This window comes from Acanthisitta chloris, unplaced genomic scaffold, assembly GCF_000695815.1.
Source record: "Acanthisitta chloris isolate BGI_N310 unplaced genomic scaffold, ASM69581v1 scaffold979, whole genome shotgun sequence".
In the NCBI taxonomy this organism is placed as follows: domain Eukaryota; kingdom Metazoa; phylum Chordata; class Aves; order Passeriformes; family Acanthisittidae; genus Acanthisitta; species Acanthisitta chloris.
This window is the reverse complement of record NW_008692887.1, coordinates 69,475-85,173: the sequence shown is the minus strand read 5'-3', so window position 1 is coordinate 85,173 and position 15,699 is coordinate 69,475. Positions and strand designations below refer to the sequence as shown.

The window sequence follows — 15,699 nt, the reverse complement described above, 5'->3', positions numbered from 1 at the left end:
AACAAGGATTGGCTGCTATCCCTCCTGTTCTGTTCTCTAGCAATTTAAAACTGATTCTTAACAGGAATTTTAAGCATAAAGCTGGTGTTATATACCTGCCATTTTAGTTAATCGTTTTTCCTAACCAATATTGAAGTGCGTCTAATTATTAGGGAGGCAAGCAGATGATGTCTCACATAGGCCATTCTGGTTCAGCTTGTCTTTTGGCTCCATAAAAACAGATATTTAGCTGAAACTGTAATTGAGAATGTCACCAGTATGCAATGTAGTTTATGTCTGTACAAGATCCTGGCCATATCAAAGCATCAGGAAGTATAGATCCTTTAGATGTTTTTATCTTGCTCTGAAGTGTGGTTCCTAAAATATTTCATGCTGGTGAAATCAAGCTAATGGCCCAGTCTTTTCATCTGTTGAATTTAGCAGCAGTCAAGTAGAAAATTAAAATAAGGTAAGCTTGAGCATCCTGCTGAGGTCAGGTGCTATTTGGGTCAAGTTCAAATTTCAACACTTTCACTGTTAATTTTTATTGCAGGTAATTCAGACTATCACTGCAACTGACAAAGATAACTCAGCAAATGGGGCAAGATTCCATTTTTCCCTTGATGAAGGGCTTTCTTTGAATCCCAACTTTACTCTAAGGAACAATGAAGGTAAATCAAACACATAAAAATCTCAAAGAAATGGGTCTCTGTTTTGTCTGGGATGTCTCAATTGAACAGAATCATTTCCATGTATTTCTTGACAGAAAGGAAAAACTGTAATGTGTCATCACTGAACTGTCTGGACATGTGTATACAACATATTGTAAACTATGAATAATCAGATATTGTATTTTATTTTTATATTCCATTTTATTTTATCATTTATGCTTCATACATTCTGGAATATTTTTAAGTGTATTAATGAAAAATATGTTGGTAATATGGCCTGTTTCTAGGTGAATAGTGCTGACTTGGTTATTGCCAACTATTGCTTAAAGACAAAATAAAAATTTAAGGGGCTTAAAAATTTGAATGAATGCTTACTTTTACAGATATGATACCAAAAGCAGGTCCTTCATGCTTCCTGAGTGATACTCTATCACTTCATGCCCTTCCTAGCAAAGTGTGCCTGAAAATTGCAATCAGAAATTCATAGCAGATAGGCCCAGAAGGAAAACAGCCTTCAGAGTCACCCAGCCAAGTATTTCTGAACATTTCTTGAGTCAAAGAACCATCTAAACTTTCCAAAACCCAGACTCAACTCAGCTTTACTCTTGGTTTAGTATTGCCTCATGGTCTCCAGTTTGCAACCTGATGAAAATAAGAGTAAACTTTAAATATTTGTCTGAGTTTTCCTCTTGAGCTTTTGTGTATGTGTTTATTGTGTAGTTTTGTTTGTATGGCTGTATGGAACTGTGGAGGCTTGGCTTTATTTTACAGTTACATTTTTGCAGTAGTGCTGTGGAATATCTTCTGAGATCTTACAAATCACTAGTCATCTGTAATGACTGAGAAGCATTAACTCCATTGTTGGTGCATATGGTACATACAGTGATACAGAAATATTTACAGATATTTTTATCTGCTTGTGAAATATCTCAGGGAAGGAGACTATCTTCCCAAAGAATCTGTTCCAGTGTTTAACTATACTTTCAACAGAGGAAAACCTCTATGTCATGCTATTTGTTTGGACTAGATTAATGGATTTCATATTCTAGTTCCAAAAGGGATCAATCCAATATACATCAATATTTAAAAATAATAATATAATTTGAAGGGCTAATTAATATATTAAAATTATTCCTTAAGTGAGACTCCAGCCCTTTGCCAGATTAGTATATCAATTCCATTCAGATTGTGATGAAACATTATAGCAAAAGCCAGGTGATGGTTCCTGAATAAAAGAGGTACAGTGTTATATATTTTTGTATTTGAGTACAAGTTTAAACTCACTGAATTTTGGACTGTGATCTTATGTGGAAGACTAGGGCCATGTTCATGTCAGTGCAAGATACTTATATCAAGACATGCTTCTGAATAGCTCTTTTAAAATTGTTCATGATGTAGTTATGGTTTTGAACATAATTTAATCAGGATCTGTATTATATGTGTTTATTACTATATAAGTTGTATGTACTATACCTACACAGATTTCTAAGAGGGTGAGAACTTTTTAATAAATCTGTGATGTGTCGATGTCATGCTTTGGGTAGAAGTATGCAGCAGTAAGTACTTGCTGCTTTCTTTTTACTTCCCCAAGAACAATGAGCAATGACTTTACAACCAACAGCAGAAAGCAGTGTTTGGACTATCCTAAATTGGACTTGACAGGGAAGTAGGAAAAGGAACTAAAAAAGGTGTCTTTTAAGGTGAAGGCCTGTTATGCATTATGTCTTTATTTCACCTAAGGAGATACACTTCTTGGATAAAACTTTTCACACATACAGAGACTTCAGAAATGCAACTTCCGAATTAGCCATATAATTAACACAGTTAATGACAGTTTAACTCAAATCATAACAAGAAATTTATTTTAAAGACAAATGCAGTGTTACTGTTTTGCTTGGCACATGACCCTTTGTTGTACTGTTTAATTGTACTGTACTCACTTTAGTGGGAGCTTTTCTTTGTAATACAATACATACATAAGATATCAGTGAAACATATATAAAGTGCATTCACAATACACAGTTATCATGTGTTTATAACTTTCATATTTGTCATCTATTCCTATTCAGAAATGGAACTTCTGTTGCTTTGTATTGTAGAAAACAGCTGAGAGAAGGTGTGAAGAAAAGGCTTTTCTTATGTCTGTGATGAGTTTGCACTTCTGAATGCACATTTTTTTGAGCATCAGCTGTTAGAAATAATCAGAATGCTCCTAACACAAGACAGCTGCTATTTTTACTTCTGGATTTTATAATTCTATAAAGGCTGGCATTCTTGAGGGGTTGGTTTGTTTGTTTGTTATGCTAGGTTTGTTAAGAAAAGAAACCTACAGAAATTGCCTTTAGAAGGCTTTCAGTAATGTTTTGCAGATTCCTAAAAAACAAAATCTTGATGTCACATTGAAAGTGGTAGTCAGTGGGAGCTGTATCTGTCAATACAAAGCTATATTTCTCTTGCAATCATCTTCAAATCCAGTCATCCTCTCCTTTTATTTCTTCAGGACAAAGGTTTCATTTCATAAAAATCTCAGGAGACATTTTCCCCCCTTGCTTTCATAGCCCAGAACAACAGATTTTCCTTTGAGCCCAAATAGACTTTTGCATGAATGTTCCTCAACTCCTTTATTAACAGTAGAGCTATAAGATGGAAAGACTCCACAGCAGTGCATTGGATCTTCAGCTGTTAATGCTTATATCTATGCACTTTGACTGAAATCTGGGACTTGCATGAGCATAAGATTTCATAGTTTGACCCTACCTACCTGTATAGACATACATGCAATCTCATCATGCGTATGATTCAGGTCAATAATCTATGGCTCCAGCAGAGGAAATAGGTGTTAAAGCCTCAGTCCAGATAATTGATCATATGACCAGTTAAACCTTTATCTCTTGGACCTGAACTTGTGCTTTTTCTCAATAAAATCTGCACAATGTTAAAGCTCCATTCTTTGAATATGCATCTACATAATGCAAAGCTTAAAACCTTCAGGGAAATATAAGTCAGGAGACAGTCACAGGGCTGTACCAAATATCCAGTCCAGCAGAACTTCAGAATTGCTTGGATCACCTTATGGATTCTTTTTTGTGTTACAATTTTCATTTTAAAGAAAAAAATGGAAAAGACAGAATATGATACTTTCCCCTACTGGATTCTTAAGGTGAGGAGATTCTTTGTTGCTTTTTGAGTTTTATTACATACTGAAAAAAAGTACTATTCAGAGAGAGTAAAGGCTTAAGAGTATCAACAAGAGGACAGCCAAGAAAATGATGCTGTATCTGTACTCATGTAAAAAAGGCAGAACAAGAACTGGAATAGCATTTCTTTGCTGTACAAGGAAAATGCATTAAGTTGTAAACTTTTTCTTCAGTTTTAGAGAAAAAAACCCAAGGAAGATGTCCTTTTGTTTGTTAGGGAATTGTACTTATGAAGGCCTTTTAATGAATACAGGGTTGTTTACAATTTATTCTGCCTAGAAAAGTATTGCAATTTCTACTAAAACCCATGTAGCCAAATGCTTTTTGGGCTGTGCTTTTATGTGTAGATCAGATGGTACATAATTAATTTCATTGTTGTCTGTGTTCTCACTTTGTGTTTTAGGATGTTTTCACTGATAATTTTTCAATCCTTTGTCCATTTGTATGTAATATGTCACATTTACACTTCTTTGCATAATCAGAAATATCTGCTTTTGGATATCCCATTAGAAACTTGCCAGAGCAATATGGGGATGAAACTTTCTTCTGTCAGGGAATCAGAGGAAAGATGACAGAAATTCTTCATAACAGAGCTGTTTCTATGTATTGCTTTTAAAACAGTACTTATTTTTTTCCCCTGAAAGAATCATAATATTTTTCCAGATGCTTAAAGAATGGTTGCTATATTTGTCAAAATTTGTTAGTTTGATGGAAAATGCATATGAGTATATCATGATTATGATATTCCCAACCCTTAGTATATAGACACACATTTACATACTCACTCTTTCTGAGTTAAAATAATTCATTCTCTCTGCCTAATTTGTTACTTTAATTAGAGACCTCTTTCAGCAGTTACATAACACTTTTCAGGGAGCTGGAAGAAGATTGAACCCTCAGAGAACAGTTCAATTAGAACATTTAAGAATCTTATGCACTGTAAAGCACTGTTTTGCCAGTGGTGGTTTTTATCACAAGATACAGTCTACCATGGATGCTTCAATGGGTATTGTAAATTTTCTGGACAATAAGTATTTATGCAGATACTAGGCACATTCACCCAACACTGCCAATAATATTTGTGAATTCACTTACTTTAATAAATTGAGACTGCTGACTTCTGATAGCAAAGTTTACCTTAGTTTCAAGGAAGAACAACTCCCTAGAGAATGCTTAGCATTTGTTCTCCTCTCCTTTTATTTCTTCAGGACAAAGGTTTCATATCACAAAAGTATATGCAGTTTTATTTTTCCCCTCTGCTCACTTATCTCAAAGATCTGGCTTTTTGAATGTTGCCTAGTGATGGAGAATATTCTGGAATTGGAATAAAGGTATGCCATTTTTTCTGATACTTTGGAGATTCTTTTTTCTTCATGTTATTCCAGAAGGTACACTAATGCCTGCAGAAGCAGAGGTTTGGTTTTCTGTAAAATCTGAAGCACAATAAGTTTGACTGCATCTGTATAAAATGAAATTTGTAATGTGTTCATCCACCCATGCCTGTGACATATAAACTTTTTTTCTGTGTCACAGATCAAAAAATAGTAAAGAAAAAGAAACAAACCCCCCTAAAAACTTAAGATTTAAAAAAATTTAGAAATGAAGTTCTCATTGCTGTTATTGAGAAAGAGAGTAACCTCCAGAGACTAATCGATCCTAGCCCTGTGTCAATTTCCTTACAGAACCTTCTGTTTAGCTCTCTGCCTTTCTTATCTCCTACCATTCTGCACAATGTGTCTGTAGCAGGCCAGTGAACTGACTTTAGGGCTTTAAAAGAAGTGTACCAGATACCAGACCATGTCTTAGCTGTTCTATTTAATCTGACAGATTAAAAAGGGTCAGTTGAAACCCCCACTTTGCAACCCAACATGAGGGGGAAATAGCTACATAGTTCCTGCCTTCATCTGCATCAATGTGGCATGCTTACTCTGGTTATGTAGTATTGCAAGTTACTACCGACCTTCCATGAAATATCATCCCATAAAGGAGACCAGTTGTAACTAGAGTGAAATGGTATCTGAGAAAGTGCAAAGTTAGCATTATGCATAGTGACTGTAGGTACAGTTCACAGAAGTGCTGCTATTGTAAACAGATTGATTGTCTGAGTAGATATTCTGACAGAATCAACATATGAAAACTAAAAAGGAATTCTACCATGAGTTCAATGAACAGAAGCCCAGGACTAGCTAACATATAGGGACATCTTTTTTCCCCTCAGACCTCTGAACAAAATTTGTAATTTTTTATTAAAAAAAGTTATATCTAAGAGAAATAACATAGGTACGTTAGTGCATAATATATAGGTTCTTACGTTTCTTTTCAGGGCTGCAACCTGTTGGTGTTTCACAGACCAACCAAAAACAAATAGCTATGTTTCAGGCCCAGAATTCTTCTATGTTGCTTTTCATTTTTGCTACCCACTGAACTAGAAACTTGCAATAGCTTTTTGCCCATTGGCAATAGCTTTGAAGCCAGCACAAAAGAAAAAGTATTTGCAAGAGTTATCAGTAAAGAAATGAAACAGAAATGCCTGTCAATATAGTTCACATAAACAAATTAACTTCTCTAAGTTTAGAAATGTAAGAAATGCAAATCAATCCAATATATTTTCTTTGGGTTTAATTAGTTACGACTTCTCATAAAATTTATAGTAGTTGAATTGCTGATATAAGCAGAACTGAAAATAGGAAACATGCCTTAAGATATAAACAAGATTTTACTTCCATTTCTCTTGTCTGTGTCTGTAATGTATGTCAATGGAATTCTCAAATCGTGAATAATAAATGAGCATCCTCCAAGTGCTCAAGTAGTCACTTTCCGTGGTGTTATCATTCTACCTCTGCTTGCTTGATTTTCCTATGCCTACCTTTCTCTCCTCTAGTTCAGAATCTCAATATAAAAAGGTGGAGATGATGGGAAAAATACTGTGATAACAGCCTTCTATGCCTTGTGCAGTCTGGCTTAGTAAACTACCACATCTTCAGAGTATGAAGAGCTGCTGCATTAGAGCCATGCAGATTTTCCCATGTGTAACCTCAAACTCCCTTGAGATCAGTCTAAAGTTCTAGTTGTCATGTTTGCAAAAAGCAACCCAAATATTAGTTTAGATCATTAAATGGTGCAATGTATGCAACAGCCTTCTATGCCTTGTGCAGTCTGGCTTAGTAAACTACCACATCTTCAGAGTATGAAGAGCTGCTGCATTAGAGCCATGCAGATTTTCCCATGTGTAACCTCAAACTCCCTTGAGATCAGTCTAAAGTTCTAGTTGTCATGTTTGCAAAAAGCAACCCAAATATTAGTTTAGATCATTAAATGGTGCAATGTATGCCACAAGGGAAATTTTTTTTTCCCTATGGGTTGTTAATTTCCCTTAGCAGTCAGACCTTTCATCTCTAGTGAGCCCTGGTTCTTATCATACTCCTCAGGGGTGGAGTTCACCATTTAAATCTATTGAGATAAACAAGTCTTTCCTTTCAGGCCTAGAAGAATCAGATCTGTAGTTCTCATCATCCTGGTGCTATTGCTGCTCTCCTATACATTTTCTTCCCTCTCTATCTGCTCTATCTGTTTTCAGATATCAAAGAAATTTCTCAGTACATAACCCCTTGCCTCCTTTTCAGACTACTGCTGTGGATACAACCCATTTTTTTCCCCATCAGTAAACTCTTTCCTAGGTCGTCAGTGTCACAGAATCATAGACACATAGAACCATCAGGGTTGGAGGAGACCTCTAAGATCATCAAGTCCAACACTAACCTGCCACTTTGCTGCAACCCTTAACCCCTAAACCATACCCTCTAGCACCAGTGTCTGTCTTCATACTTGGCTTTCTGTAGCTTTTAATGTTTGTGAGATTTTTTTGTTCCATGCTATGTTCTTCTCTTAAAAGTTGCAGTCTTTCTAGCCCCTCTCTCAGTGTGTTCCTACAATGTTTTTTTATAAGGAACATAAGTAAAATTTGAAAGCTTAGGACATTAAAATGGTTGTCAGGTTGCAGTCAGTACTGCAGTTTGGCTAAACTTTTTTTGTCCATTCATTTAGCTGTCATACCTATATGTACAATTGTCCTCAAGAATAGATCTCTGAGTAGAACATTAGAGACATGATGTCTGTATCAATATGATTAGCTTTGATAATTTTCTGCTATCCTTGATTCTTAGTGACCTATGGAAAATCAGTTCTTAGGGTTTCCTTCTTTGAAAATAATGTTAGATATCTTATTTGTAAAATATTCTAAGAGATTTAATGAGAAAAAAATGGTATGTGAGAGCTCAGTTGCTTTCCAATATTTTATTTATATGTACACACAATGCATTAAGAGTTACTACATGTAGATCTGTAATAGAGTAATAGTGAGAATTAACATCTTGATATTTGGATCAGAAAATTTCCATTCCAGTGCCTGAAAGATTATGATCATACCTATTATTTGTGTACAAATTTGTGAAATTACATTGAAGGAAAAGCTTTACATTGTTTCTTTGAGAATACTTCTAACAGGAACTCCTGGGTATATGCCATGTAACATCTATTTCTACAGAAATCTAATGTTTGAATTGAATGTGATCAAGTGGCCTTGTACATCCTCTGGACCCTGTGTAGAATGCAATGGAGTCCAGATTTCATTATTATGGTTTATTATGGAGGGGTTTTTCTCTTTTGAATTTATGAAATAATGTGAAAGTTGTATTGCAGCCCAACAGAACAGTGTTCTCATGTCACAGAAGGAACTTACATGCTGCAGTGAGTTGCAGTGTGTGTAGTGTGAGGCTATTAAGGGGTGCATAAGGATCAGTGGGCTGTTGGAATAATGTTGAGGCACTCTGAAAAGTGGGAGGAAACAAACCTGGTGTACTCTTCTCCGTACTGCCTGCTGAGAAGGGTCCCTAGTGTAATAACACTGACTGTGGCTGAGTGTTATGTGAGAGAGTTCTAGTTTGCCCAGACCAACAAAATACCAGGGAGAGTGCCAAAATTCATCAGTGTGTACAGTCGGTGTTCCAGAGACCATGCTTGCTCCCCAGTCTTGTTTTATTTAACAACCAGCAACGGCAGGACATGAAAAGATAAATTGCTAGAGAAGAGCTCTGCTAATAATCTGTAATAAGTTGCATTTCAAGAAACAGAAACAACTATAGATTGTATTCTGAATAACTAGAAAGTCAGTGGAAGTCAATGGAAGAAGTGATGATGTGAATCTTTTTTTCTGAATACAGAAAGGCAGAAGTATCAGTCATCACCGTATATGTACTGAACATTAACTTATTTTTTATGCAAAATATGCATTCATTTGTAATTCCCTCATAATCACAGATATGTGAGTTTATTTCTGGTCTTGGGCTGTATCTAGATCTCAATTTGCCACTGCTTTGGCAGCTGGCAAATGGACCAGGTGACGATCATTTTGTAGTCTATGGTGGTTTCCCTCTTTGAACCACTGAAGACTTTACTGATGTCCTTCAGCTGCATTAGGGAAGTTCAGGGTACAAGCAAATTTTTTATGCAGCATTATGTAGGAGAAAGATAAAACAGCTGCTTACTTTACCCACTGATTATGTCAATATATGAGTTGGAAAATTAAAAGACATGCAGGCACCATACCTCTTTGTAATCTGTGTTCCATAAGAGTATTTTCTTGTTTTAGAAGTATTTTAGAATAGATCACAGAGATTGTTCATGTGCAGTATTTAATTAAATGTAGAAGACCTTACATATATTAAAGAATAAGCTGCTTAAAATTTGAAAAATAAGAATATGCTTTTCATATATCTTAACATTAGACTGGCAGAGCTTAGCAAGAATTTCATGGGTGGGCATGGTCTATAAGTATGGCCTTAAGGCCACTGCTTAGTCTATTATACAATAAATTTATATTGAATTTCAATGATATCAAGCTTGATTTCTTCAATCAATTGACTTGATTATAACACAGAACACTTTTCTCCCTAGTCTAGTTGCAGAATAATGTGGAAAGAATTCATTTCTTAACAGTAAGATAATAAAAAAATTAGCATTAATTAGAATACCACAGTATGTTTTGATAAAATTTCATAAGCCCAGATTAATCAATATGGAGGAAAGTTAAACAGAGGTTTTATAAAAATGAAAGAAACAATTCTGCATGTCATATGCTGTAGGTATATAGGAATAATTTCCACAACCCTATGTTAAGAAAAACCCCAACAGATTTACTGTATATATTTTAATCACCACTGCATGTTATTAAAAATGGGGTTTAATTTATTTGTGGGGGACAGGTATGTGTGTAGTAAATAACTTCGTAAGTATGGCATTTTATAACCTCTATGGAAATATCACTTCCATAGCATGATGAGCTCATGCTGTGTCAGACTTTTTCAGATGAAAGAATGGTTTCATCTCATTCTGGTTCCAGTAAGGTTCTGTAAATTTAATAAACAGCATAATAAACATCTGGTGTCATCAGTCATAAAAAATATACATTGACATAAACAAGTAGAATAGGACTTCAAAACCTACAGCAAATAAATATGTAAATAGCAATCTTATTTCGCACCCACTCCAAGTGAGAAGAACAACACCTAGTGAGTTTCTAGGAAATTCATCATACTGGATATTTCCAAGAAGATTGGGGTTGGGTGTTGTGGAGAAGTAGAGGACTTCAATGTTCAGTTCATGGCTTAGCAGCAAGGGTATCACTTCCTAGCTCATCTATATATTTCTTTTGTGAAACCTGTTACCAAATATCTTATGGTATTATGCTGATGTGGGACTATACTACTAGTTTTTCTTAGCTCCACTGTCAAATAATATGCAAAACAAAATGTTGGCAGATGTGGCTTAAAATGAATGTTTTAAAATTTTGCAGAGGTTGATAGAAGGTGTGGCATGAAGAGCAGTAACCTGAAAAAGAGCTTGTATCCAGTTCAAACAAAAGCTTAACTCGTCCATTCAAATATGCATGAAACAGTCTGATGAACTAAAATATGCCACACTAGCTGTACTATTGGACTAGATTTTCACAAAATTACACAGATTTAATTTTCCATAGATTATATTAATCCATTTAATGCTGTAGCTACAGTGGTTATAAAGCAAATTACTTGTTTATTTGTAATAGGAAGAGAAACCCAGCAGATACATTTTTATACTTACCACCCCTTTATTGTTTGCTAAAAAACTCCAAGCTCACAACCACACAATTTGGAAACTGTGTGACTGTTATTCATAGATAAGCAGTACAAGAGGAAAGCTCTTTTCTCCTAATCTCTCTCCTTTTCTCAGTCTCCATCTATCTCTCTCTGCAACTGCTCATGACTCTGATTCTCACTGTCTCCAATTTTATTTGATTTGTCTTGGACTTTTATTCAGGGGCCAGTACTTCTAAAGTGGTGGCAACAAATTGAAAATAAATTTTACACGTGTGGATATAATATATGACTATATATTATTTCTTTTCCTGCACGCTCTTTATGCGACTTAATTTCATGTTCTTAAAGGGATATGAGCTGCAGCTTCCTATCCTTGTTAGTGCCTATAAATGCTCTTGCAATGTGTGTGTAATAAACGTTAGATTCCCCTTGACTGCAATATATGCCAGATGGACCTGTAGTAGCGTAATGGTGACAAAATCTTATGTCACTATCTCCCCTTTGCTTACTTACCTTTAATGTCTACTAGTTTAGAGCTTGTAATATCCTTCCCTTTCCTGCCCTCCCCTTACCTTCCTCCATCCCTCTTCCCTTCCCTCTTCCTCCTGACCTTTCCACAGCATGGGTCTTCGACCACTATCCTTTCAGATGTTTTCTGAAAGTTCACTTAAACTGTCAAACCTGTTGCAAGTAGCAAAACATGAGTCGTATTTAGCTTTTACTAAAGACCTTTTAACATTCTTACGATAGTCATGAGGATTTTGAGTTGTGAACAAATTCCACAACTCATATCCTCAGAATTCCAGGTATTCAAATTGACAAGTGTCCATATACTACCAACAGGATAACATGGGATTAAAACACTTTCAGACTGGACTCAAAATGTTTGTCAGAGTTCATTTAGACTCTAGTAAAAGCACAAGAGTTTAATTTATCTTATTTGAGTAATGCTAATTACTTTCCACTGCCTTATCTTTTTCCTCTGTTGACCACAGGTACTGCCTGACAGATTTTAATTCTAGACTGTGTGTTTTCACAGATTAGGACTGTCTAGTTTTAAGATGCCCTGTGCTTCTACTTGATGGGAAACAAACAGTTAATTACGTTTTTTCGTATTTTACTTCATTGAAATGCTATTCTGGTTTTAATGTTGCAGATAATACAGCCAGTATTGTGACAAGACGAAGGAGATATAGTCGAACCACTCAAGATGTTTATTACCTGCCAGTTTTGATTTCTGATGGTGGAGTGCCCCCTCTCAGCAGCAGCAGTACCCTCACCATTAGGGTTTGTGCATGTGAGAGAGATGGACGAGTGAGAACTTGCCATGCTGAAGCTTTCCTCTCCTCAGCTGGTTTGAGCACAGGAGCTTTAATTGCAATCCTGCTCTGCGTCGTCATTCTTCTTGGTAAGCCATTTTCAATATTAAGTAATGCTATCCCTCTGCTGGCTCTCTGAATGTGACAGGGCAGAAATTTTTAGTACGGCATGCTTTTGAACCAGTGGCTGCCTGGTAGTAGGAGGTAATTAGAAACACATAGCTGTGATTAGGGGGGAAAGGTTTAGCTAAAATTAATAGGGGAAAATGCCTTTAAAGTACATTCATGAACATTTGGAATCCACTAGAAATTATTTTTCAGAGGTTATCAAGTAATTAGCACTGCAGATCTTTTTTCTGTGATTTGGAAAGATTTCAAAAAGCAACTGACTCTAATTCCATGTCCAGAACAGTGTGAAAAATGATAGAAAAGAGATGTGGAAAGCTTTTTGAAATTTATTGCACTGTAAGAAGTACCATTAGCACTGTACAAAAGCCATTTCTTAATTACCTTTGTGGGATAAGCTGTTAGCAATGTACAACATTATCCACAGGGGTGAGAGGCATATGAGACTGTAAGATGGCCCATAAGATAAATACCATTGCATGTGCATTTTTTCTTGACTGCGTTTTTGGTTAGTTTTGTTGGGGTTTTTTTCCCAGACAAATGTATATGTTATCTATTGGTTAATATTGTTTTGTTGGTTTTTTTTTTCCATCAGAGGCACAACTTGCTGTGTACATACCTCTGTGCTACTCATATGCCTTTCTTCATTGTTATAGAGATAGTAATTGCCGTGTGAACCATATAGGAGATTCTGAGAAATTTTGACTTTTCTCCAAAAGACTCTCTATTTTCTAAAGACTGCTTTCATTACAGCTTACTTCAGAACTTCCTTGTCAGAAGGCTGTTTTAAAATACATAGTAATACTTTATAATTTTATATTTTATCATACAAAATTGTATATTCATAAGAGAAAAAAATAAACCTTTTTCATGGTAATTCAATATATGTGCTAAATATTGGTTTTAATGAAGCACTGAAAGCCCTTGACAATGCTTCTTAAAAATGTCAGCTCCAGTTACTCATTTCTCATTTACCTGAAAGAAGATTGTCTCCATTTATGTTCTTTATAAGATCCCTAATAATCTAAGTAGCAGATTTCATTATTGGCTCAAGAAATTCCTGCAACCCCCCTGCACCCCCCAAAAAATTAGCCCAAAACAACAAACAAGTGAAAACATTAGAAGAGTGGTCTTTGCTGACACTCTGGAGGAATAAGTAAGCTCTGTTCCAGATTGTACAGGCATGTTACAGACACATGCCAGATGAAATGATTCCAAATACCAGTATTAGCCTGAAAATATTACACCTCTGTATTTTTGACTTAGTGTCTGCTATTTCTGTAGCATATATCATCTTAATTCAGAAGTAAGCTGTAAACCTAATCTAATATCTGCAGTTTTCTCTTTAGCAATTGTGGTCCTTTTCATCACCTTAAGACGTAGCAAGAAGGAGCCCTTGATCATTTCAGAAGAAGACGTACGGGAAAATGTTGTGACATATGATGATGAGGGCGGTGGAGAGGAAGATACAGAAGCATTTGACATCACAGCACTGCGGAATCCATCTGCTGCTGAAGAGCTAAAATACCGGAGGGATGTTCGTCCTGAAGCAAAGCCTGTGTCAAGGCATCATCCCTCCTCAAGCCTTGACAGTATAGATGTTCAGGAGTTCATTAAACAAAGACTGGCAGAGGCTGATCTGGACCCCAGCGTGCCCCCGTATGACTCCCTGCAGACATATGCCTATGAGGGTCATAGATCAGAAGCTGGATCTATCAGCTCTCTGGATTCGGCCACAACACACTCTGACCAGGATTATAATTACCTTGGAGACTGGGGACCTGAGTTCAAGAAGCTAGCTGAACTCTATGGGGAAATAGAATCAGAGAGAACAACTTAGTTGTAACTCCCAGAACAGAGAAGTTCCTAAACAACTGGACATATAATGACAGCAATGGTAACAAAAAAAAAAAAAATGAATACAATACTGGAACTGAGTAAGTTGTATGCAGTTACTGTAGAACAAGTGCCCTTTTCATATTTGAAACTGGGTTCTCCAATTGGAAGAAAGTCAAATTTTGAAAAATACAGAAAAAAGAAACTATTGTCCCTTGTGTATTTTTTTTAATTGCTCAATAAAGTCTGTGGTACCGTATCTGCAACAATACCTAAAGTAAAGCCAAGCAATGACATTTTTATTGCAATATGCTTAACATCTCCAAGCTACAGTAAGTTTATGGTCATGTCTGTTTAGGAAGATAGCTAACGAGGAGCAAATCTCTTGCAGGTGGCTGTGATGTTGCAATTCTAGCTGTGCTCTAGGCCTTGTGATTCCAATGTGAGGTAGCCAATGGGGTTTACTATCAGTGTGAGAAAAGCTACCAGTCTGTTTCCTTTACAGAGGTGATAAGCCACACCTGTCCTCCTAAATAAATGGTCCTTTGATGATTTAATCTTATTGAATTAGCAGGTTGCATTGAGAAGCTGTCATTTCATTATGTCCTTCATAATCTTGTCATCCATAACCAGCTAACAGACGGAGGGCATCATTAGCTATAGCTCAAACATGGCTCTAGCCCATAACCTGAGACCTACTCTGTTACTGCGTGCTAGAGGAACTGTTGTTTCCAGTGTTGTGCTTTTTTCTTTTTGTCTTTTCACAGAAACATCATTCATTTAAATGGAATGGGCCCAAAGTACTCTTTATGCAGCGAAGCAGATGAAGCATAGGCTCTTTCAATAAAAACAACAATGGTAGCACCATTAAACTATGCAGCTGTTTGGTTCACTGTGCTTCACTTATGTCAGGAGCTGCAGCTTTGTAAGCCTATTGCTGGTCTGAGTTCAGGAGCTACAACAGTCAATTTAAAACAGAGTTCTTAATCATAATGTCTTTCTATTTCTGTTTGTGGCTAAAAGCAAAATAGAGCTGCTGGTAAGACACTGGGATAGCAAAAATTGAAACAGAATTAGGTGATGATGTTTTTTCTTTTGAGTTCAATCTACTGATATTTATTTCTCTTAGAGTAGTTTCCTCCTAAGAAGCTTTTTTCCCCCCTATTTCAAGCATCATGGGAACAGGAACACTTTAAGTCAGTGGAGGAAATGTACCATTATTGTGGTTCCTACGTATAAAATAAATTGATTTCTTACGTTAGTAACTTTATAGCATTGCAGAACCGCTAAACAGTTCTGCTTAACATCACAAGCTGCTTAAGATCTCATCCAGGAAATTCTGATTTTTCCTTTGTTGTGTTTGAAACTTTAACCTTTTGTTTGTCTTTCTTGTGATATTACTGTGAGAGGACCAGGAATTCATAATATCCCATGAAAG

The 15,699-nt window shown here is 36.0% G+C and overlaps 1 protein-coding gene across 1 annotated transcript in view; it reads left to right on the top strand.

Moving 5' to 3' along the window:
* LOC103809956 (cadherin-18) overlaps nucleotides 1–14,265 on the top strand; it is a 69,690-nt gene extending 55,425 nt beyond the window's left edge. Inside the window, exons 7-9 of the mRNA XM_009082830.1 lie at nucleotides 533–650; nucleotides 12,137–12,388; nucleotides 13,775–14,265. Of these exons, the coding sequence (XP_009081078.1) occupies nucleotides 533–650; nucleotides 12,137–12,388; nucleotides 13,775–14,265 (861 nt within the window). The remainder of the gene's footprint in view (nucleotides 1–532; nucleotides 651–12,136; nucleotides 12,389–13,774) is intronic.
* The last annotated feature ends 1,434 nt before the right edge of the window (nucleotides 14,266–15,699 follow it).